Source organism: Phyllostomus hastatus, unplaced genomic scaffold, assembly GCF_019186645.2.
Source record: "Phyllostomus hastatus isolate PE091 unplaced genomic scaffold, TTU_PhHast_1.1 phas_contig_80, whole genome shotgun sequence".
NCBI classification, from domain to species: Eukaryota; Metazoa; Chordata; class Mammalia; order Chiroptera; family Phyllostomidae; genus Phyllostomus; species Phyllostomus hastatus.
In genome coordinates this window covers 19,974,997-20,000,000 of record NW_025333960.1, presented here as the reverse complement: position 1 = coordinate 20,000,000, position 25,004 = coordinate 19,974,997, and the positions used below count along the sequence as shown (strand labels likewise).

At 43.2% G+C, this 25,004-nt stretch overlaps 1 protein-coding gene across 8 annotated transcripts in view; it reads left to right on the top strand.

Annotated features, from left to right (window-relative positions):
* TMEM241 (transmembrane protein 241) overlaps window positions 1-25,004 on the top strand; it is a 115,504-nt gene that overhangs the window by 47,300 nt on the left and 43,200 nt on the right. For all 8 annotated transcript variants that reach the window (XM_045849965.1, XM_045849963.1, XM_045849969.1 and 5 more), the window contains 5 exons: window positions 231-276; window positions 1,424-1,459; window positions 4,354-4,388; window positions 13,839-13,908; window positions 17,770-17,863. In XM_045849965.1, coding sequence (XP_045705921.1) covers window positions 231-276; window positions 1,424-1,459; window positions 4,354-4,388; window positions 13,839-13,908; window positions 17,770-17,863 — 281 coding nt within the window. The remainder of the gene's footprint in view (window positions 1-230; window positions 277-1,423; window positions 1,460-4,353; window positions 4,389-13,838; window positions 13,909-17,769; window positions 17,864-25,004) is intronic.

Sequence of the window (25,004 nt, the reverse complement as noted above, 5' to 3'; positions counted from 1 at the left end):
TCATGAGCCCTTCCACCCAGCACTTTCTGTGCTGAATGGCATTATCACCAGGACCACCCAGTCTGCATCCTTGAAACCCTCCAAAGTGTTGCTTGCTCCCTGTTGGCTGTGGAGGACCCTCCTAGGGAAGAGGGGCTTTTCTTCACGTGCATTTTGTGCTTGCCTGGAATTGCAGACAGCCTCTTACGCAGAATGCCCTGTGCCAGTGATACATGTTGCTCCATTTTCAGGGGCTTATAAGATACTACAGAAGTCTCAGAAACCCAATGCATTAAGGTAAGCTTTGAGAGTTGGGTCAGTTGTTACCTGGTTAAGGAAAGGGGTGAGACCCACGGTGCCTGGAGCTGCAGCTTCTGTTCAGCCAGACACCCTGCAAGTCCGGGTTGCAGTGGGGGCAGTAGGCTCGACTTCCGAAGCCCTTTCCCTTGTTTATGAGCCATTCAGGCCAGGTCCACTGGGACCTGGACTGTGCCGCCATCAGTGACAAGCAAAGAGCAGGGAAGTCTGCCCTCCGCCTTCAGAGGCATCATCTAGGTGAGGATTTTACAAAAATCACGTGACCAGCGGCCCTGGGCCCCAGTTTACTTCCTCCGATCAGCCCCTTTCTAACTTGACTTGCTTTAGACACACAAGTGTACCCAGCCAGTAGCTCTGTGCTGGGGTAACATGAGCCCTCTGTTGCCTGCGGTCACTGGACCGGCCTTGGCAAATGTAAATGAACAAGAGAACTCAGGCCTGGGTTGGGCTGGATTGGTGAGGCCAGAGCCCCTGCTCTGGCCACCTGCCTTCTGGGTCCCAGACCCTCCTGAAGGCCGAGAGAGAAGGCCCGGAGGGGGTGGCTCCTGGGAGCAGTTATGTGCTTTGAGGGTGTGTGGCTGTGGGTCCCCAGAGCACTTTTTGTTTTGTTTTTTTAATAAAGAGATTTTGCAGCAAAAAGCCAGTATAGTTACCAGATAAAACACAGGATACCCAGTTGAATTTGAATTTCAGATAAGTACTGGTAATGAATAATTTTTAGTACCTACTATATAATATCTGGCGCATACTTATACTGAAGCATTATTCTTTATTTGAAATTCTTATTTATTTGGCTGTCCTGTGTTTTATTTGTCAAATATAGCAGCCCTAGAAGTTAGCCTGGTGGTTCCAGATAGCTGGCCCTCCTTCAAAATGGCAAATGAACACATAAGAAACAACCAGCCACCAATGCAAATGTGTGTGACGGCACTAAACTAGCAAGTGTTTTTTTAACATGAGCCAGGAACTAGTTTTGAGTATGAAGTGCTCTTCATGCTATTTATTGATAACTTATAAATGTGGTAACTTATACATAGATATAGTTTAGTGACAAGATAATGATTACTTTGTGTATGTAAAACACTTCTATTATTTTATATGTTATCCTTTTCTTCTTATTCCTTAGTGACATTGACCAGCAGTACTTAAACTATATATTCAGGTAAGGTGTAATTTGCATTTTCAAAGAGTAACTCATTTATTTCTAGAGCTAATGGTTTTTACTTTCCAGTAATATTTTGATTTGGGGGCTCTGAAGTGATGTGCCTGCCAGGGAGGCAAGCTAAGTAATTTGTGAGGTGACCAGACGCCGAGGACATGCAATAGCAGGATGCCCTCTGACCAGAAAGAGGGGCCTCTGTCCGGCCCCACACCTCAGAAGCCTGCGTCTCTCCCCCTGGGGTATGGAGTCTGTAAGGCTAAGGGGACATTTGTTTTACAGAACCTCCATTCTAGTCTGGACCCTGGAATTCCCTGTTCAAGTGATACAGAGCTCAGTTCTAAGGCCTCCCTGGGTCTGTCTTCCCAACTCACTCCTAGGCCCAGCGCTGTCCAAGGAAAGGCTGTTTGTGGGGGGCATGTGGGTGGAGGGTGCACTTGCAGGTGTGGTGTCCACGTGCAGTGTGTGAGGCCCTCGGGTGCAGGATGCCACCTGAGGTGGGAGGGGGTGCACTGGGAGCCAGGAGCCAGAGCCCGGATCCCCCTATGGTGCCACATTCTGACAGGAAGCTTCAAGGACACCAGGAATTCTACATTTTAGTCTGGCCCTATAGGTTCTTTCGAGGGCATACTTGTTCAGGTAGGATGAAGTTTGAAGCTTGATTTATAGCATTGAAATATGGTATATGGATTTCCATTTGTACCCTTGCCCCAAGCCAAGCAGAGTAGGGGTTGGCCCGCTAACTGTAATAGCAGGGCAGTGGTACTGGGCCTCAGCAGTGTCTGACTGTGCTATGGGGCCTCGCTGAGCAGCAAGCAGGTGAGCATGGCTGCTGGGAGCCCACGATTGCCTGATGCAGTGACCTTCGGTAGGGAACACAAGGTCAGAGAGGGGCCTTTCAGCACTTCTAGAGGAAGTTGCTCAGCTTAAAACACTTAGCATTAGCTGTATTCTCCATTTGCAGATAAAGCTCATAAATATTGTAGTATTTAGTAAAACACTTTTTTGAAAACAGGATTCACCCCAAGCATGGCTGTGGGAGGCTTTTGTACTCAGTGGGAAACAATCATCGGTTCCACTCTGCCCAGACCCACCGGCTGCCTTTTTAAGAGACCCCTTTAGGCAGTTATTTTTCTCCACAGTACTCACAGCCCACCTGAGCAGGAGAGGGGCAAGGGGATGGAAAAGTGAGCCTGTGTGACCCTCTGCTAGTTCTCCTGTCCTCCCTCCCTCCCAGCTCCTTCACCCCAGTTGAGCCTGGTGCTCGAGGCTTCCTGGCTGAGCCCATGGCTGAGCCTGTGGCTAAAGCCACGATTCTATAGCCAAGTCTTCTTTCAGCACAAGTGAGGAAGGTGTGTGAATTAGAAAGAAGGACACCATTCAGTTTACCATGGCACTGGACACTGAGGGCATCCTGCCCAGCCTGTGGCGGCTGAGATCTGTGCGGTGGCTGTGCTGGTAGGAGCCAGCCCACAGCTCTGCCTACCAGGGCCAAAAGCTGGTTTGATCTCTTCATTTCTTCTGAGAAAGCCAAATAGTTGGATGGTTCTCTACTTTGGCACATACTCGTGTTTTTTTGAGGATGTACTTGCTCCCTGTTCTGACTCTTTGCTGTTTCTCTTATAGGTAGAGGTCTAGGGCCCATGGTAGGGGGGAAAGGATGAAGGAAGGAATGAAGAAGGAAATTGTATATGGAGCTGAAAATAAATGGAATGTTCTAAAAATGCTATGGCTTTGATCAACATTTTGAGGAATTTAGGTAATTTATGAGAAATAAATATTATGGGATGCATACCTAGCACTTTTTCTTTTTAATATGAGCAGACACTAATTTCTCCTCATCTACTAAACAGAAAATTACCGTAATGTTCTCTATTCATACCCACCTCCTTATTTTGCTGATGAAATATGTGTGCGTGTGTGCCAAAGGGAAGTAGACAGGTATTCTCTCTGGGGTAGGATTTGTAAAACAGAACAATGTATTGGAGTTTAGCCTATGGAGACTATATTTTTATATTTTATTTCCCATGAGTGTAGGAATATCTTCTATTTTGTTCACTGCTGTATCTTCAAATTAGAGCAGTGTCTGGCACTGGCACTTACTAGGCACTCAATCAATATTTGTTGAATGAATGAATTAAAAGGTATGCTGTTTGTCAGACAGGATATGCCTCTTGTGTCAGAATTGGAGAAAGTTTCATTCCTAACCTCTAACTGGGTCCAAGGCCTGGATGGCATGGCACTGTGGTGGCAGGGAGTCTGCACGGTGGGCTCAGGCTCCACGAAGGTGCTGCACACAGGCACTGGCGGGTGGGAGGAACTTTCAGAGAGGGAGATGGGAGGGTGCCAAGGACAAACAGGGCCCACATCCGAGGAAAACTTCTCCTCTTTTCCATCCTTTTTGGCATCAATTGCCAATCAGCCCAGGTGGTTTTCAGGCACATGGTGGGTGGGATGGATCATTTCGTGTGCTACCTCCTTGGACATTTAACTTACCTTCTATGCAGTTAATTTTGTGGCAAAAAGAGACTCAGCTCATGTTCAACAGCTAGTTTTTAGAGTGCAGCCTGCTTGTAATTTAGAATTTGCTATGTTTCGCTTGCAAATACCATTTGTAGATTAGGTGAGTACGATGATAATTAGTGGCACGGCCAACCCTCAGAGTGGGGTGTGGGTCCTCAGTCCATCACAGGGTAGATTCAACCCGCTGGCCCAAACCTAAATAAAGCATTTCAAGAGATTCTCATTCTCTCACTGAGGAGCTAGGTTTAGGAAGAATGAGACCAGGTAATTTGCTTGTAGGCCAATGTCATATTTCCAAGCAGAATGGTTGGAAATGCATGTTGTTTTCTCAGTGCAGGGAAGCTTTCCTCAATACTCTGCTCTTTCTCTTTCAGTGTGGTGCTTCTGGCATTCGCATCTCATCCCACAGGTAAACATTATTTTGTTTGTTTGTTTGTTTTACGTTGCCCATTCAGTGCAGTGCCCTGGCCTGGTTATATCTCAGGGGCATTTTGTAAGAGAACGTGGTCACCTTCGAGGATGTCAAACTCAGGGGTTAGAAATAGCCCACATACTTGAGACTGTTCTTAATAACCTACTAGGGAGATACTGCTCAGATTTATTTTCATCCTTTCTTGAGCTTTATTATATATGGTTTCATCTGGTGCAATCTCAGATGTGCAGACAAGTTTCATAACTGCCAAGTAAACTCAGGCTTATATGTCCTCTTCTGATTTCTTCTTTAAGAATCTAGAATGGCTTTTCAGTTGTAATGCCAAAAGATTTGGTGAAAAAGTTAAAATTTACCTTATTTCTAATTGACATCCTTTTACCATGTTATCATCTCATCTTTTTTATTTATTAATTTTGTTTTAGAGAGAGAGAAAGAAAGAAACAGTGATTTGTTGTTCCACTTATTTATGCATTTATTTGTTGCTTTCATATGTGCCCTGGTGGAGATTGAACCCCCAACCTTGGTGGATTGCGATGCTCTAACCAAATGAGCTACCCAGGGCCTGTTATCATCTCATCTTCATAATTCCAGATGAAAGTCAAGTATTAAAACTTTCCTTTACTTTGTTGCTGCATTAATTACTCCATACTTGTTTTTCAGATTCAGGATTTGCCCACAATAATTCTATTCCATTGTGATTTTTTTTCCTTGAAAGGTTTTGAAGTCAATGCCAAAGACAAAGCAATAATATCTGTGTGTGGTATAGCTAAAAATACATGTTTTATTGGCCACCCTGTTTAAACTAATGTTTATTGACCATTTGCTATTGCAAGGCCTTTCCCAGGCTCTCAGGGCCTCAGTTCCCTTATCTGTAAGATGAAAAAAGTGGATTTTTTATAGTTAAAGCTTCTTCTGGCTCTCATATTGTGCCCCCAAAACAATGACAGCATTCTGTTTGTGTTTTGAGCTGTTTCACCCTATTCGAACTGGTATCCGTAGGGAATTGCTGGTAGTGACTCAGATACTGTTTCTAGATTGTACAAAATAGAACTCGTGTTGTGTAAGGATGATTAGAATTACTTTTCTCTCAACGCATCATTCCACATGTGCCCACACTGAAACACATCTGCTATTTTCTGCCCACTTCCACAGCTGGGTGCTGTCTCACAACTGTGATGTTTGCTGTTGAGTGCCCTCTCCATGATTATTTGGTGAAAGCCTGTCACTTGTACTGTAAAAGAAGAAATCATACGAAACCATGGTGCTATCCCTAAACAGTTTCTGCTTGCCCACATCATTCCTTCATCTAGCCACCCGACAGATACTTAAGAGCCTACTAAGCATCCTCCCCATTGACATGCGTTTTAGTCAATGGCCTTTGGAAAGTTCTGTTTGCTGGTTCTCCTTGGTTGATATGTTCATTTATTCCCTGAGTGATTTCTAGTGGGTTTGCTGAATCATTTTCACCTAAAGAAATCACTCTGCCTTTCACCTAACAGGTTATGCCTGTTCATTGGTTACACTCATGATTTTTGGAGCTGGAGGGAACCTTGGTGATTGATTACTCAGGGCACCACCACATTCCACCGATGAGGCAGTGAAACGCAGAGGAGTTCAGTGAGGTGACTGAGATAATGCAGAGGAGGCGAGCAGCAGAGGGAGACTGGAGTTTAGGCCTGTCTCCTGACTCTTTGTCCAGGTTTTTCTTTTTAAACACTTCCTTTTTAGTGACCTTACACTTTATTAAAAAGTCTCTTGAGTGAGTGAATACTTCTGTCCGATGTCCCTAAATTTCTTTCTGGAGATTCTCTTGGTTAGGAGGGCATGGTGTTCACCAGTGCCCAAACATGAAGACTGCTGGGAATCATTTATACATTTTAGGCAACATTCCCACATTTTACTTTGAGTAATTGCTAAACTTTCAGGTCAAAGCTACAATACCCTGAGCACCTAGTTACCCCCTGAACACGAAGCAGTCAGCAGCCTGAAGTTATAGAGTGGCTTGGGCTGAAGAGTAATTTAAAATAGGCAATGGTTTCTTCTGGAGGTGAGGAAGATGTCCTGGAATTAGGTGGTGGTGACAGTTGTACAACCCTGTGAACACACTAACAACCACTGAATTGTAGGCTTTGAAAGGGTGAACTTTATAGTATATGGATTATATCTCAACAAAAAATTGTATAGGGGATAAAAAAAGGAAATCTCTTTTATTTGAGAATCTGTTTGGAGCTCATTTATGCCTGAAAAAGATATTAGCAGGGATTCATTTTTCTCCTAATTATATTTTAAGTTAAAAAAAGAATGGACATTAGACATCAGATGCTCATTTCTCGTGCCTTCTCCTGCAGGCTTTGATCACGTCACGTGGTGGATGGTTGATGGCAGGTCTCTGGTGGGCAGCTCAGGGAGTCATAAAATCTGTGGGATTCATCAGAGAGAGGTGTGGTGTGCCCTGGAAGGACTTCTGGCTGGGGCTTTGGTTTGTTGCAGTTTTTGGGTAGCTGGGGTGGTAGCTTTGAAGAGGCTGGAGATAGGAAGTGGCTTCTGAGAAGGATTTTGCTGGGCTGATGGGCCTGGCTGTGACTCTTCTGTCAGTGGCAGAGGTGACCTTGGCCTACCTTTCTGTTTGTTGCTAAGGCTCCCCCTTGAAGTCCAGTGAGCTTCAGTAACCACCATAGCAGGGCTCTGCATGGGCCTGGGGAAGGCAGGTGGGAGTTATGTACAAACCAGTGTCAGCCTTCCAGAAGAGTCCGGAGACTTCCACCCAGACCAGCACCAAGTTCAGTATCTAACCCATGAGGGCCCCGTACCTCAAATTAGGTGTGTTAAGTAACCCAAAGGCACTCTTTTTATAAAGGTGCTCTGTGTGTGGTTGCCGTGATCATGATTGTTGGTTCCTAGGACTTTTACAAATTGTGTGTCGAGGTGTCTTAAACACGAGTGTCTGCTTCTCCTGTCAGCCCCTGTCAAGGGAGCATCATCAGCTTGAAACCTTGGTAGAGGTGGGGCTGGTCCTTGAATGCTGCTTGGATGAGGACTGCTGAGTAACAAAATGATCCTGGCTAGAGGTGGGATCTACTTGTGAAATCCACATAAAAAGAGACTGTCCCTGCTTTAAAAAAAAAGAAATATAATTGACATTTAACATTGTATTTGTTTTGGATATACAACATAATGATTTGATGTATGTATATATTGTGAAATGATCGCAGTAAGTTTAGCTAATTAACATCCATCACCACACATAGCTACAGTATTTTTTCTTATGAGAACTTTTCCGGTCTCTCTCAGCAACTTTCAAATATATGATACAGTATCGTTAACTCATAGTCGCCATGCTGTACTTTACATACCCACAATCATTTATCTTATAACTGGAAGTTTGTACCTTTGACTACCTTTACCCGTTTTACCCACCTAGCACCCCCACCTCCAGCAATCACTAGTCTGCTCTCCGTACCTATGAGTTCAGGTTTTCGCTTTGTTTTTGTGTTAGATTCACATATAAGTGAGATACTATGGTATTTGTTTTTCTCTGTCTGACTCAATTTGCTTAACTCCCTCAAGGTCCACCCATATCGTCATGAATGGCAGGATTTCCATTTTTTATGCTAAATATTCTGTTGTGTATATACCCCATTTTCTTTATCCAATCACTCATTGATGGACATTTAGGTTGTTTCCATATCTTGGCTGTTGTGAAGGAGACTGTCCAGGTTTTGATCAGCTTTAACTTCTAGAACCCCCCTGGGCCACCACAGGCAGTTGTGGTCCTGCTCCCTGAGGTCTCACCGTACCCAGTCTGTGCAGCTGTAGGCAGGGGCCCAGCACTTCAAAAAGCATTCAGGCACAGCAAAGCACTTACGTTTGTGAGTGTGGATAACTAAGGCAGCTAGGGATTAAGGTAGGGGTTTGGTATGCACACTGATAGAAGTTCACAATATAGAATACCTCTGGGAGATCAGTTTTCTGAGCTTTATAAACTCAGGTTCATTGCCCTAAACTCTTTGATGGGTCCTGATATTGTTTTCTCCTAGTAGTATACCGTTGACTGTGAAGTTGAAGCAAATATAATGGTTGAAGAAAATTTTCTTTCTACAGAAGTGTTCAAGGGCTGCTGGGATTGGGCAATTCCAGTTCCTGCCAATTTGTCTACTTTCTAATTGGACCCGTGGGTAACTTACCCATTTTTATGACAGAACGACACTTTACTTCTTCCCACTTGCTTACTGTGCTCTCTGCCTAGACTGTCCACTGCCAGGCCTGAGTGTGGGTCGGGGAGAGCACCTTCCTCATCCCCCACACCTGCAGCAATTAAGACACAGAAAGAGTCAGGGACCACAGGGCCAGTCCCTTTTTGAAGGATCTATTAGTAATTTCTGACGTTTTAAAACAAGGCTTTATTGTTTTTTGTTTATTCTCACCTCTTCTTTTTTACTTGCATCTTACTTTGTAGCACCTTTAAAACATTTTAAAATTGAGATATAATTTACATATATGAAATGCACATATCTTAAATGTACAGCTTGACCAATTTTGACTAAAATATACAGGTGTGTCCAGAAAAAGTCCAACCATTGTTAATATAACAAGAATGGTTTGCACAACATCGATGTAACCTGGCAGCCAAGGAGAGTGGACTGGAATGCACATGTGTGAACAATGATGACTTTACTGTACTAGTCAGTGGGGGTGGTAGATGCCATTGAGTGAGCATGTGTACTGTGTGGCCATCACATTAAAAATGACTGAGCAAGTAGAGCGATGAATCTATATCAGATTTTGTGTTAAGCTTGAACATTCCTCTGTAGAAACTATTCAGATGATTCAGAAGGCCACTGGTGATTGGCAGCTTCATCACAACAACACACTCACTCATACATCGTGTCTTGTGCAGAGATTTTTGGCAAAACATCAAACCACCCAGGTGATTCAGCCCCACTACAGCCCAGATTTGGTGCCCTGTGACTTTTGGCTTTTCCCAAAACTAAAATCACCTTTGAAAGGGAAGAGATTTCAGACCATCAGTGAGATTCAGGAAAATAGGACAGGGCAGCTGAATGTTATTGGGAGAACTGTGTGAGGTCCCAAGGTGCCTACTTTAAGCAGATTGAGGCATCATTGTCCTTTGTACAATGTTTCTTGTATCTTGTATCTCCTTCAATAAATGTCTTTTTCATAGTATGTGGCTGGATACTTTCTGGACAGGCCTCATACCTGTGTAACTCACTCCCCATCAAGACATAGAACGTTTTTGTCCCTACAAAGATTGCCTCATACTGCTTGTTAGTCATTCTCTGCTCACCCAACACCAAAAGCCGCTACTGATCTGATTTCTGTTACTATAGAAAAGTTCTGTCTATTCCAGAGCATCATAGAAATGAAGTGACATAGGAAGTATTTAATCATATGCGGCTCTTTCATTCAGTATAGTGTTCAGAGATTCATCCAGGTTGTTGTGTGCGTCACTTATTTATTCCCTTTGATTGCTGAGTAGTGTGCCATTGTATGAACATACAGTCTTCAGAGTACTCTCCATTCGATGCAATACACCTGTTGAGACTTTTTTCACAGCTCAAAACAGTTTTTGAACTTGTCAATTTGGTGTCTTTTAGTGCTTCTGCCATTTTTTGTTTCACCTCTTCCACATTGGCAAAACATCTCACTTCGAGAACCTTTTTCATCCAGAGAAACAAAAATAAAAGTCACTTAGGGTGAGATAGGGTGAATGGAGAGGGTGGGGCATGGAGGTCATGCAGGTTTGTGTCAAAAACTGTTGAACACTTAGTGCAGCATGGGCAGGTGTGTGCGTAAATCACCCATCATGAAATGGGCAGACACACTGAAAGAGTCTTCAAAAACAAAAGAATTCACTGAAGCAGAATGCAGCCTCTCACAACAACATCAGCTGGCACACTGATACAGATGGGTTCCTATAACACTCAGCTAGTGGGGAAAGCCTGTACCATAAAGGCCCACCCTCCAGAAGATAATTACAGTTTTTTTGAATCCCCCCTTCACATGTTTTCCTGCCTCTTGGATAAATACCCAGGAGTAGAATTTCTGGGCCTCAGAGTAGATGTATTTATAACTTTTAAAGAAATTCCAATTTTCTAAAGTGCTGTACCATTTTATACTCCCACCCAGAAATGTATGAGAGTTTTAGTTGCTGCACATCTTCACCAACATTTGTTGTTGTCAGTCTTACTTTAGCTTTTCTGTTGTGTGGATCCTGGTCACTCAATGGCATATTTGATTTAGCTGCCCTTCTCACTTGCTCACGAGCGACTAGAAAGATATGCTTTCTTACAGGCGCAGATGATGTGGCTTAGGTTACAACTTTTGGGATGCGCTGGGACGTGATGGCTGGGATCAGGTCGATGATAGTTCTTCATGTCCTGGGTGCAGACCCAGCCACTTTTTCCACTCAGGCACTGGGTTTCCTTCTCGTTGGGTGGAATCTTTCTCCCCCTCTAAACTTTCAACCTCATGCAGAGTCTCCAAGAATCTGGGAACTTTGCTTCCCCTAGGACTGTTTTAAGCAGTAATAAAGAAGAGAAATTTCCCCTGTGTTTGGAAGTTTGCATTTCATATTTGTATGGGGCCCCTCAGCTGCGGTGATCAGGAGAGAGAATTGAAAGGCACAAGAAAAGCTGGGAGAACCACAGGAATCTGACCCAGAAATGACCTTGGTACCTGGTGTGTCTGTTGCTCGTGTGTGAGATAAAGCAAGCAGCACTAATCACTTCTTGGAATGGACCTTCCATTTTCCTGCCAGTTCTGAGGGCTAATTGTGGTGAGAGGAAATTTTCTTGATGTTCAGATATCAATTATGCTTGAATGCGGTAAGATTGTGCCGCACTTTCACCGTGGCAATTTCATGGTTTGTGATCTCAGAAAAGTAGGATTCATTCCCTCACTCAGAGATCCAGCAGAGTTTTGGCTGTGGAGCGCGGGAATGAAGGCTCAACCCAGACTTTGGCATCAGCTGCATGTTGATGCCACAAAACATGGTCACGACTCTTGAGCCACCTAATTTGTGCTTAAATTGTGCACAAATTCTACCCTAGATGGTACAAGGATGTTGTTGTTGTTGTTTTAGCATCTTTACAAATTTTTAAGGCTCCTGGATCTAGTTTTCATGTGGTTGGGGTCAACCAGCCACACACTACAACAGTTTCGGGGCTATTTGTAGCACAGTTGTTAACCTTGGTTGTTTAGAGGTTGGTATGCACCCTGTCTGGCTAAGAGTGCTACTTTGGTAGTAGAGGAGGCAGGCTGAAGGCGTCAGAGGTCAGGCATTTGGGTCAGTTTGAAATTGAGGACCAGCAAGGCACAAGAAAACTTGAGGGTGCATTCAATTGGAGGGTGTTTAGAACATTGTGTCCAAAGGAAACAAGCGGATACTCTCAGTTGAGTAGTGATTCCTGTGTGTCAGGGCTTGTCCTAACCCAGTGGGTGCAAGTGATGAGTTAAGGGAGAGCTGCTGGACTCTCTCTTAAGGACTTGATAGTTTCAGAAGAAGAACAGGCATGAAGTCAGCTCAGTGCCGTGTGAGAGCTGTGTGGCGGTTTTAGCAATGGCTCAGAGAGTGAGCTGTTCTCTCTCTTAATTTACAGGATCAGTGGTTAGGATTTTGGTGAGGGTTTTAATCTAACTGATGAATTCCCTAGGTTGGTGATTTTTTTTTGTATCCTTCTCCCTGTCTACCTCTGACCCCTCCCCCCAGCCTTGGCTGGGCTGGAAAGATTGCCAATGCACCGTGAGTCTAGTTCACCGCCTGACTAAAGCTGGGTGCTGAAGAGGCAGTGCCCAGGAATCACAAGGTCCTACGTTTACTTCATTTCCCTCTCTGCCCATCCCTTGTGATCACACGGACTGTGCCGCAGTTTCTCTCACTGAGAGGGAACTGGGAAAGGGCTGGCAACCAACAGCTGCCACAGGGACTGAGCAAATCCTCCACGGGCACCCCTTCCACCACCTGAGCAGGGGGCTCTGCCCTTGCTCTAGGACTGGGGTGCCCAGGGGTACCTTAACCGTCACTTCTGTGGGGAAGGGGACTCCAGATGGTGGTCTTCATGCACAAGATGTCTGAGCCTGATGATGCCTTTTCCAAAGTCCCTCCACCAATATAGATCCCAAGTGGACAACAGAGGTACCCAGTGGAATCATGGTAGAAAGAGGACAAGAACTCTTAGCCTCTTGTCGTGATGCATGAAAACCAGATCCCATGAGACCCTCTCCCTTCAGTTAAACACACGCACATATGCATAAATGGGTCAAAACAATAGTCGTGATTAAAAAAATAACCCAACCTTCCAGAGGAATGGCATTCAGAACTTTCCTTCCCAATACTGGATGGCTGAGTCATTCGCAGTCCTTTAGGTCTCTGAGGAAGTGTGGCAGGCCATGTGTATTCTGTCCTGAAACTCTTGATTAATAAGAGTAGTGATGAAGGAAATACTATCTATACATCCTACCACACACCTCATGTACTGTGAACACTCAGAAAACTCATCCCCTCTTGCTCCAGTCCATCCAGAACTGAGAGGCAGACCTAGGCTGGGGGCCTGGATGGCCTGGCTCCTCCCGGCCTCAGAAATTCCAGATTTGGAAGGATTAAGCTATCTGCTGTGGAAATGCTTAATTCCTTTTCTCTGGACATTTTTGGAAGGCTTTCTGCTTTTTTAATCTCCTGACTTCTTGTTTGTGACCAAGTTCAAATTCCAGAGAGGGAAGCAGCCAATATGTGTGATTATTTCCTCTTGCACCAAGTGGAACTAAAAGAATGAACTTACTTCACTAGAAATAAATGTACCCTTTGGACCTTAAACTCAAATGAGTGTGCATAGTCATTCTGGCCCTGCACCGTTTGTGCAGTAATTAAACACAAAAATGGAAAGAAAAAAAAAGATGTCAGAGGCATGCTTTCACAATCTTTTTTTAGCCATAAGACAGAAAAGAATAGAAGAACTTTTTGAAGACAAGCCTTTTTTTGGGTCCTGTGCTCTGCCGCTGACGGGATGGACGCCTTGGCAAAAAGGGCAGACCCGAGGGCTGCAAGTGACGAGCTTGCACTGTGGCTCCGTCGGTCAAGAATCGTGCAGTATTAGGCAAATCTCTTAACTTCTCTGAGCTCCAGTGAAAAGACAGGAAACAAAACTTCACAGAGTTGTTATAAGGATGGGAAGAGATAATGTGCATAAAGCTTTTAGCATGGGGCCCTGTCCAAGGCAGACTCTCACTAAACGGGCATTATTATTATCATAAGAAAATGCCTACAACATAGAAACTTAAGGATGCCAGTGTGAACTCAGTGCGGAGCAGCTCAGGGCTGCTGTGCCCAAGGCCCTCGCCTCGAGTTCGTGGAGCTGCTGGGGGCTGTGGGCATGTGGGCCACTGTTTCTCCCTTGCTGTGCCCCTCAGGTGATCTCCTCAGCGTTCTGGACTTCCCGTTCCTGTACTTCTACAGATTCCACGGCAGCTGCTGTGCCAGGTAATCTCAACTCGCAAAACCCTTGCACTATTAATTGGCATTTCTGTACTACCAGGGGTGTCTTCCTTTCCCTGAAGTTCAGGGTCACTGCCATCATCCAGGTGAGTAGCAGTGGTGGTGGGCAGGAGAGCAGCTCCCCGGACCATCTGTGGGTTGTTATGAACACCCTCGGGTGCTCAGGGCTGGCTTGGGGCCTTGGAGGACCCCTGTCCTGCAGAGGATTTTAGGCCACAGCAATGGTTTGCAAACTGGCTGAAGAGCTAGGATTTCTGACTTGTTTTTTCTTCATGAGCAATTCTTTTAACTTCAGTATGTAACACTGATGAAACTGGAAGAGTTCAAGGGAAGATTTGGGTCCACAATCCTGCCCTGTCAGCTTTCACCTTGGCCTTCCTCTTGTTCCTGAGAGGGAGCAATCTCCAAAAAAAGCCTCAACTGATCCCCAAAACTATGAGGGATAGATTTTGGAAACCATTGACTAGGAGATGTCTGGGCAACACTGTGATCATTAATGTTGGCCTTGGGAAGTACTCAGGGATCTAGACCAATTCAGTGGATAGAATCACAGACACAAAAATTTATAACTATCCTACTTCCCTTTCCTGCCGCACTCTCTTTGCTTGACTTTATAACAGTCAGAATGGAAAGGGTTCTGTGGACAGTCTCAAAGCATGTATTCTGATATGGTGGGAAATCCAGTCTTGGGTTGAAGTCCAGCCTTGCTGCTTCCTACTTGTGTGGCCTTTGGTCAAGTTTTCCTAGTTCTCCCAAGCCTTCATTTAGTTTTCTCATCTGTAAAAGGGAAACATAATAGCAATGCAGGGTAACTGTATGTACTGAGTAAAGTATTTAAAGCCCTAGCATTGGGTCTGGCCCAATAAACGATGGCCATTTTATTATCTGCTTAGGTCACCTGCACATAAAATGCCAACAAACCGTGAGCAGTTGCTACATATCAGTCAAACCGCCTATGTCCACACTCATAGGATTGTACCTCGTTGTGCAGTGATTCTTCACAGAGAGCCAAAAAGCCCATATGTAGCTGGGTACTGTTTCCAGTGGGGGTGTATTAGGACCAAAGGAACCAATGATATAGAGTCTGCTTCTGCATATGAGCCTCAGAATGATTTACCAATCATTCTAAGAAAAATTCAGGAGAACGCTGACAGAATTCATCTTCCCCGTTCCTGTCAGTTTGGTCAGGCCTTGCCGCTTGGCGTGGATTGTGTGGCAGGGGTATCAGTGCTGCTCCAATGCCATGGACCTGTGTGCCCTTGGTCCTGGGCAGCACGGGCAAGCGGGTGGGGGATGGGCTGTGGTCTTTCGGAACAGAGCAACGCAGTCCACAGCCCGTCGTTGTTGGCTTTGTGGGATGGCATTCTGGCTCCATTTCTGCCTCTTTTAATCTGAAACTTTCTCATAATCCAACATGAAAAACCAATTTGAATTGATTTAATTCTCTGTCACATTTTGCCCCTTGGCTTCAGTACCAAGCTTAACCCCTTTTAAGCGCATCTCATCTCATGACTCCCCCAGGTTCTGCGGGAGCTCAGAAGGGGTCGTGGCAGTCAGAGGGGATGGTATTAGTAGCCAAGATCTGGATACCCCATTAAGAAGGAGCCCAGGCTCTTCCACTTCTGGCGCTCCCCCGTTGATTTTAAGATCTGCCTCTATAGCAAGAGGAGAGCTGAAAATGAAAGTATGGGTCAAAACCCAGGAGACGCTCAGTTCCGGAAAACAGTCTGTGCCGAGGGGCGTGGTCAACACGGAATCCTGCCCTTCCTCCGGCATGGTGGAGAGGAGAGGAAAGGACCGGAGGGGATGGCGGTACAGGGAATTGGATACGTGCCTGTGAAGTTGTTAGCTCCTAGGACGCAGTGGGTGGATGCGGCCAAGAAGAGTCCTGGACGCTCTCTGTCTTGCTTTCCACACCCAATCTCACGGCCACGGCACCTGCACCATCTCACACTGTCTCTCTGGTCAGGATCATCTGTGGTGAGGTTTGAAGCGCTGTGGAGAATTATTCAAAGAGCCAGGAAACCTGGATTATAATTGTACCTGTGCCTCAGTTTGCTTAATAAAGTGAGAATTGGGGCTGGTGAACCTTTCTGTTATGAAAATCTCTGATTTCCAAAAAAAGGTAGGATGGGGACCACTATCTCATTCCTGCTTTAAGAACACAGCACCTGAGGCCATCAAAAAAGAGAAAAAGGAAAAATAAGTGGGGGATGTGCTTAAGGTTACTAGGGTCATGAGCACAGCCCAGAACAGAAATTCAGGTCACTTGATTTTCAGCCTGCCGCTTACCCACAGGGGCCTCCTTGCCTTTTGGGTATGACTGACTCAATGTCTTGACCTGTAGCTGCCACCCTTCCATCACTACAGATGCCAATGCGAACGAGTTTGTGGGCCAGCCAGGCCAAACAGGCTGATGTACACACAAGGGAAGCCTAATGCATATCTCTGAGGCTGCCCAAGAATGTGCCTGTGGACTAATCTAATCTAATGAAGTGAAGGCACACATTTCTGTGAAATTTGGCCTTAATTTAATTCAAACTGCTTCCAAGTAAGCCTGTGAAACATTGCTGTAATACCTACGATGCTCAAGGCTCCAGGCTTGGCCCTGTTGGAGAAAACACAGAGAAACCTGAGGTCAGGCCCCACCCTCTCAGAGCTCAGGATCAAGTTGGAGCCACACACCAGTGCCTGTGATAAAGGTCAAATGGCAGTGTGACTGACGCTCGAGGCCTCGGGAGTGCAAATAGGTACAGCTCATAAGACTTGCCTCTTTGGTTTGGGTGTAAATGCAGTCGTGTCTCTTGCTTTTCAATTTTTTTTTCTTTGAAAGATTGTATTGATTTTTAGAAAAAGGAGAAGGGAGAGAGAAAGAGAGGGAGAGAAACATCAATATGGGAGAGAAACATGGATCAGTTGATTGCCTCTCACATGCCCCCAACCAGGGACCTAGCCTGCAACCCAGGCATGTGCCCTGACTGGGAATCGAACCAGTGATCTTTTGGTCTGCAGGATGACACCCAACTCACTGATTCACACCAGTTGGGACTCTTGCTTTTCAATTTTCAATTCCAAGTGAAAGTTACACACAGGAAGTCAGCCTTTCTGCTATGCTTTCTTCCCCAGTCACCATGCCTCCAGATGTCAGGAAGAGTGACCGTTCTGGCTGGAGTTCCCTTTGCTTTGGCCTTGGCCACCCAATGTCACTTTTGAAAATGGATCCAGTGCAGGCCATGATTGCCCTGCCCACTGCCATGTCCATGCCTTGCAGGTGCAGACCTCTGAATAGTCCCCGAGATGCTGCCCCAGACTCAGGCTCCCATGGCGGGGGCTCCTTCAGGTCACACACCGGGCGTAGGCATCATTTCTGAAGTGCAGTTTCTGGGTGGGTGGGCCTGGTTTGGGGGACTTCTGTTACTGGGGCTGCCCTCCCCTTTCAGATTCTCCCCTGGAACCCAGGGACAGTTACAGCTAAACCCTCTGTCCTCATACAGTGAATTTCCCTTTGAAATTCTCTTCCTGGCAGTTTGTTCTGCTTGGAAAAAGATTGAAGCTCTACCTTGGCAAGCAGCAAGCTCCATAATTATTGTCCTCCACATTTTTTTTCTTTTAAATTTCTGTGCCCTCCCCCACCTTTAGTACAATGCTCTCATCATAGCTTCTTAGAAAAGTAGAGCTTAATGGGTTTTTAAGTTTGGGGTGTTTTTATCTAGAGATCACTATAAACCACTGATGAAATAGATGTGTAACAGTTAGAAATCGACTGGTAAAAATAACAGAAAACAGTTACCTATTGGCTCAAAGAAGATAAGCCTCACTAACAAAAAAACTATTTTCTCCCTTCAGTGGGTTTTTAGGATTCTTCCTCATGTTCAGCACAGCCAAGCTAAAAAGCCTTATGGCCCCGGGGCAGTGTGCAGCCTGGATTTTCTTTGCGAAGGTAAGAGGGAGGGAGGGGTGGGGAAAACGAGCCCAGGGGCCTCTGTGTCTGGTGTCCTCGGAGCCTCTATAAAGGCAGGGTTGGTCTTCATGGAATCACTTCCAGTCACTGGCCCTCAGCCCGCTCCGCACTCATTCAGCCAACAATTTCCGAGACCATTTTTGTCATGCTCCTGGAAGGTGACCTGCAGAAGCCCCTTTACTTTCCTGAGCCTCATTTCTGCATCTGAACACGAGAGGTTCTGCCAAAACAAAAATCTTTAAAGCTTCTCCAGTTCTAGGAGGCTGGACCCCTGGATGCACAGGGCTGTTCTTATGTCCCTTCCCGGGAGCCGTGAGGATGTTCCGAACACAAAAGAGGTCTCAGCCCATCAGAGGCGATAGAGAAAGGAAAACAGGCAAATGACCAGTTTGGGGGACTTTGATGAAGACTTCAAAAATGGGACGATTGTAAGAATGCCCATTGTGTATCTGACTGACCATGGTTGAAGCGTGAGAGGGACGGTGGGGAAATAAGAAGAAACAGAAGGAGCAGGAAGGCAGCTGTGGCAACGCGACCTTAGCTGGGACGCCCGGGGCTGGCTCCTCCAGTGGAGCACTTCATTCCTCTAGTACCTGTGAAGGAGTCGAGTTGCAGGGCCCTTAGGTGCTGCTTCCGACGAGTGGTATTTCTTAATCAATTTAATCTAATGAAATAATCATTTAAACTTGTGCCTCTATATTTGTGGTTGATTTTCCACCCTGGAAAACAAAGGTAAACATTTTTCTTTGAAAATAAGATTTCACAGTGATATTTTCACCTGCATGGTCTACTTTTAAAACGCATTAATAACCCTAATTCCAGCAGAACATGAAGAGTGGCTGAGATACTGACTTCCAGGATGATGGAATGAGTCGGTTGACAAATCTTCTCCCCCCAAATCAACTAGAAAGCTAGACAAAAACTGTCAAATATATCCATTTTAGCTCTCTGAAAACTGACCAAAGACATACAGTCTGAGAAGCATTTATTTGTTCATGAAAACTTCTAAGCTTTGGGTAGGAACAGTGTCAGTTTGTGGCATTCTTGCCTAAGGTTGCTTCCAGTCCCTCCTCCCCAGCTCTGTCAGTGTGATGTTTAGGGCGGGCTGTGGAAACCAGCAGCCTTGACGGTGCTTCCAGAAGACTCCATTTGGAGTATTTTCAGTTAAAGTGGCCACGTCAGTGGTAAATGAACAGGAAGAGCCAGTAGCTCCACTTTCTGGACTTTATAGTCCTTTTTGGGACAAGCGATGGACCAGTGGTCTAGCTGGGGACTTATCAGATAGTTCTCGGAGATGAGAGAGCTTGGCGACTCTCCATGTATTGCAGACTGACTTTAGTCTGTACGCACAAGCAGCAGAGGTGGAGTGCGTCGAAGACATCCACGCACCTCTGGCCGACAGAGCCTGGGAGTGCACAGGGAGGAGATGTGAGGGAGCCAGCAGAAAGTAAAGGCTGGGGCAGACAAGAAAACCCCCTGAAATTCAAACGTGCTCCCATCCACACACAGTAAGAGCAGAGAGAAGTCTTTCCAGCTCCAGGTGTGTGAGCAAACCCCCTGACCAGCCTTCCCCAGAACACTAAGCTCTGCAGATTTGGAGATGACCCTAGGAAAGCGGCCTCAAAATAAAAACAAGGAAAAAGGTGGGTGAAGACCTCAGCAACTGTACTTTGTATGGGAGACAGACTTTACAGACTTAGTCCAGGCAAACTACTAAACAAGCACAATGATACCAACAACAATGCTCTGGGAGAAAATCAGAATCTGGAGTATTTTTTTTGAAGTATTCAGTATTCAACAAAAAATTAGAGGCATTCAGAAAACAGGAAAGCATCATTTATGCATGGGAAAAAAGTGATCAATAAGAACTGTGTCTGAGTGTCCCTATCTTTGGAACTTTGCAGAAAAAGACTATGGCACAGCTATTTAAATATGCTCAGAGATATAAAGAAAACCATGTTTAAAGAATTCAAAGAAAGACTCTATGAATACAGAATCTCAATAAAGAGATAGAAATGATTTTTAAAAAGAGAATGAAATGGGAAATATGGAGTTGAAAAGTGTAATAACTGAAATGAAATGAAAAATTCTCTAGAGGAATTCAGTAGCAGATCTGAGAAGGCAGAAGAAAAATTAAGTGAACCAGGAAGTAAAACAAAAGAAATTATTGAATCGAAAGAAAAAGGTTCTTTTTTTTTTTAATTGGAGAAATACAAACAGAGTGTAGAGACATGCAGGGCAACATCAAGTCCAGCAACACACATATAATAAGAATTCTGGACAAAGAGGAAAGAGGGATAGGAAAAAAATAGGATTAATGGATGACTTCTCACAATGGAAAAATTGTGGAAAACAATGGAAAAATAACACATTCAACATGCTGAAAGAAAAATCTCCAGCCAGGAGTTCTATATACAGCAAAGATGTGATATGAACCAGAAATAAAGATACGCTAATTTAAAGGCTGGGATATTCATGTCTAGCAGCCGTGTCAATAATTAATTTCATTTAAAGGTAAATACACTAAATACCTTACTTAAAAGTCAGAGATTGTCAGACTGGATAAAAAAGCAAGACCCAACTGCATGCTGTCTAGAAGAGACACGCCTTAGATTCAATAGCACAGATAGGCTGGAAGTAAAAAGCTGGATAACGGTGCAAACAGCAGCCATGAGAGAGCAAGCTGGAGTGACTATACCAAAATCAAATAAAATGGACTTTATGACAAGAAATATTACTGGAGAAAAACAGGGACATTTAATAATGATTAAAGGGTTAATGCACTAGGAAGATACAACAGTTATAAATGTGTACACACTTAACATCGGCAGCCCAAATTATATGAAGCAAAAAGCAACAGAGTAGAAGGGAAAAACAATAATAGTTGAAGATTCCAATATGGCACTCTCAGAAGTTGATAGAACAACCAGATAGAAAAGCAAGGTTATGGAAGGGTATGGATAATTTGAACAACACTGTCAACCAAATTGACGGAACTGCCATTCATATGATGCCTCACTGATTGACTACAGAGTGCGTATTCTTCTCAAGCACATATGGAACGTTCTCCAGGATAGATGTTATGCTGGGTCACAAAACAAGTCGCAAATTTTAAAAGATCGAAGTCATATTAAGTATCTTTTCTGACCATAAGCAGAATTAAATTAGAAATTCACAACAGAAAAAAAAATCTAGAAAAATCCACTTATTTGGAAATTAAATAACATATTCTAAATCGCCTGTGAAGCAAAAAAGAAATCACAGAAGAAATTGAAAATATTTTGAACCAAATGAAAACAAAAACCTATATCAAAATTTATGGGATGCCGCTACATTGTTGCATAAACCAAATTTATAGCTGTAAACCCTCATATCAGAAAGGAAGAAAGGTCTTAAATCAATAACCTAAGCTACCATGTTAAGAAACTAGAAAAAGAGAAGCAAACTAAACCCAGAGGGAGCAGAAGGAAGCATGTGATGAAGTTTAGTGTGGGAATTAATGAGATAGAAAATGAAAACAACAGAGAAAGTCAAGACTGGTTTTTTGAAAACATCAACAAAAGTGACAAACCTCTAGCTAGACTAACTAAGAAAATAAGAAAAAAGATACAAATTGTCAAAATTAAAAATGAAAGAAAGGATATCCCTACTGATCCTATAGAAACTAAAAGCAGTATATATTATTCATGTTATGAATAAATTTATGCCAGAATTTAGACAATTTAGATGAAAGGGACAAATTACCAGAACAACACAAATTAGAAATATTGACTCAAGAATAAATGGAAAATCTGAATACACTCATAAAAAGTAAATAAATTTAAGCAGTAAATAAAAATCTTGCCACAAGAAAAGCCCAGGCCCAACTGGCTTTACTGATGAATTCCATCAAACATTTAAAGAAGAAATATTTTTAGCAAGTAGAGGAAGAGGAATAACTCCTGATTTATTCTTCAAGGTGGGTTACCCTGATATTTTTGCCAGACAAAAAAACTGTCAGAAGAGTACAGATCAGTGTTCCTCGTGAATACAGATCTTTAACACAAATATTAGCAAACTAAATTTGGTGATATATAGAAGGTAACATACACTGTGATCAACTGAGTTGGCTTAACATGTGTAAGTTAATGTGATATATTTATTAATAAAGTAAAAGACAAAAGTATGTGATCATGTAGGTACAGAAAAACCACTTGACAAAATCAGCATCTCTTCGTGATAAAAACTCTCAGAAAACTAGTAATAGAAGGGAACCTCCTCAGCCTTATAAAGGCATCTGTGAAAAACCTACAGCTAACAATGTACTTAATGGTGACACTGAACACTTTTATCCTAAGGTCGGGAGCAGCACAAGAATGTTCACTCTTAGCACTTAGTCATCACTGTAATGAAAGTTTGGGAGAGTGCAGTAAAGAAAAAAATTGTTTGTATTCACAGATGACATTATTCTATATGTAGAAAACCTGAAGGAATCTATGAAAACACTAACTGAACTAAATAATTTATCAAGGTCTCAGAATGCAAGATCTTGTATAAAAAGCAATTGTAGGTTTGTATATTGGTATGAACAGTCATATTCATAAACATGAAATTAAGAAAACAGTTTCATTAACCATAGCATCAAAAAGAAAAAATAGGAATTTAACAAAGAAGTGCAAGATGTGTACACTGAAAACTACAAAAACTTTCTGAAATTAAAGATCTCAATAAATGGAGAGATTCAATATTGTTAAGATAAAAATTCTTTCTCAATTGACTGATAGATTTAATTCAATCCCCATCAAAATCCCTGCAGGATTCTTTGTACAAATTCACAGTCTGATCCTAAAATTTATTAGTGATGCAATAGCCAGAACAATTTTGAGAAGGCAAACCAAGTGGGGAGACTTACACTTCACAGTTTGGAAGCTCACTATGAAGCTAGAACAATGAAGACATTGTGGAACTGGCGGAAGGACAGGCATTTATGATCTGTTGATTCCCGATAAAGGTGCCAAGGCCATGCAATGGGAAAGAAGTTTCTTTTGAACAAATGGTGCTGGAACAGTCATATCCATGGGCCTATTTCCAACTGGTGCACCACAGGAACTTTCAAAACATGCAATACCTGACTATTTAGTCAGGGGCATTAACCTTCGATTGGCAAATAAAAAATGACAACAGCCAACACAATAGCTGTCCAGTGTGAATGAATCAAAATTGTACCTATTTTTCTTTGTCAGAATGGCAAAAATATCTTTTGGTGTGCTGCAGAATTTTGGTAATTAGCTTGTGTATGCCATGAGGTGAAAAAGATTGAAAATCGCTGCCATAGGCCAAAACAACAAAAACCTACTTGGCCCCTTGCTTCTCATTGTTGACTCAAAGTGGATCATGGACCTAAATGTAGCAGCTAAAATTAGAATGCTCGCAGAAGAAAATGGGAAGAACCTTAAACAGAGTTCTTAGATTTGCCACCAAAAGCATGAGCCATAAAATAATTGATAAAATTCCACTTAATTTATCTTAATAGATAAATGAAGTTACTTTGCAATTCAAAAGGTACCCTTAAGAAAATGAAAAGATAAGCCACAAACTAGGAGGAAATATTTGCAAATCACATATCTGGTAAAAGACTTACGTCCAGAATATATAAAGAATTCTTACACTTCAGTGAGACAAAATACAACCCAATTTTGAAAGGTCAGAAGACTTCAATAGGTCCCACTCACTGAGCCACTACCCAGGCCTCAGCAACCTCTCCCTGGAGCTCTCTCTGTGCCCACCCCACTCCACCCCCGCACTTTTCTGAAGCCATTGCTGGTGCAGGTAAGAGTGATGATCTGCCTCCTGCTGGCAGTGAGGATTATATCCAGATAGGAATTCAACAGAGAAACAGCAGGAAGACCATTGCTAATGATTGTGATAAAAGAAACTAGTGAAGAAGAAATTTACCTGCAATGGTACTATTACTGAGCATCCAGAACTTGGAGAATTAATTCAGCTACAGGGTGACCAGCCTAAGAACATAGGCCAGTTCCTCCTAGAGACTGGACTGGCTAAGGATGACCAGTTGAAGGTTCATGGGCTTTGAGTACTTTGGGCTCACTGGAGCATAAGTGAGGATTTCCTTGCAATGAGTAGAATTTCCCTTCTGTCCCTTGTCATGAGTTTGAAAACCTCAAAGCAACCCCCCATAACCATCTGGGGTCTGCTTTTAACTTGGGCTAGTGTAACTTCTTTAGGCAATAAACTGAAAAGATGATACATGTATGAATGGTTCATATGTCCATGAAAGGTAACTCAGTATCATTAGTCATTAGGGAAATGCAAATTATAGCACCATGCTATAGTGCTATCTCACCATGATGAGATAGCACTATAATTCACAGGGTGGCTATAATTTTTTAAAAAAATAGGCAAAAAGGAATTGGTGAAAATGTGGAGAAACTGGTACCCTCAAATTACTGGTGGGAAGGTAAAGTGGTATAGCCACTTTGGAAAATTGCTTCGTATTTTCTTGAAAGATTAGCACAAACTGATTGTACAACCCAGAAATACTATTCCTAGGAATGTACTTAAGAGAAATGAAAATATATGTCACAAAAGACTTAAACATGAATACATATTGCAGCATTATTCCTAATAGCCAAAAACTGGAAACAATTGAAATGTCCATCAACGGGTGAATATATAAACACACTGTAGTATATACATACAATGCAATACTACTCAGGAACAAAGAGGAATGGACTATTAATATGTTGCTACAACATGGATGAACCTCAAAAAGCATTACACTAAGTGAAAGAAGCTACTCACAAAAGAATACATAGGATTCCATTTATGTGAAATTTTTCAGAAAAAAAAATTTGCAGAGACAGAAAGCATACCGATGGTTACTTGGAGCAGATACTGACTGCAGATGGGGTGATGGAAGTGTCCAAAAACCGGGTTGTGGTGATGGTTGCATCATCATTTAAATTAATTTATTAAATTTGTTCATTTAAAAAAATAATTGAATTTTGCATTAACAGGGGTGGATTTTATGCCACGTAAATCATTCCCGAAGTTGTAAAGTAGTAGTACTTGAAGCATGGGGCTTAAATCTTGTCTTTTAAGACATTTCCTATGTATATGG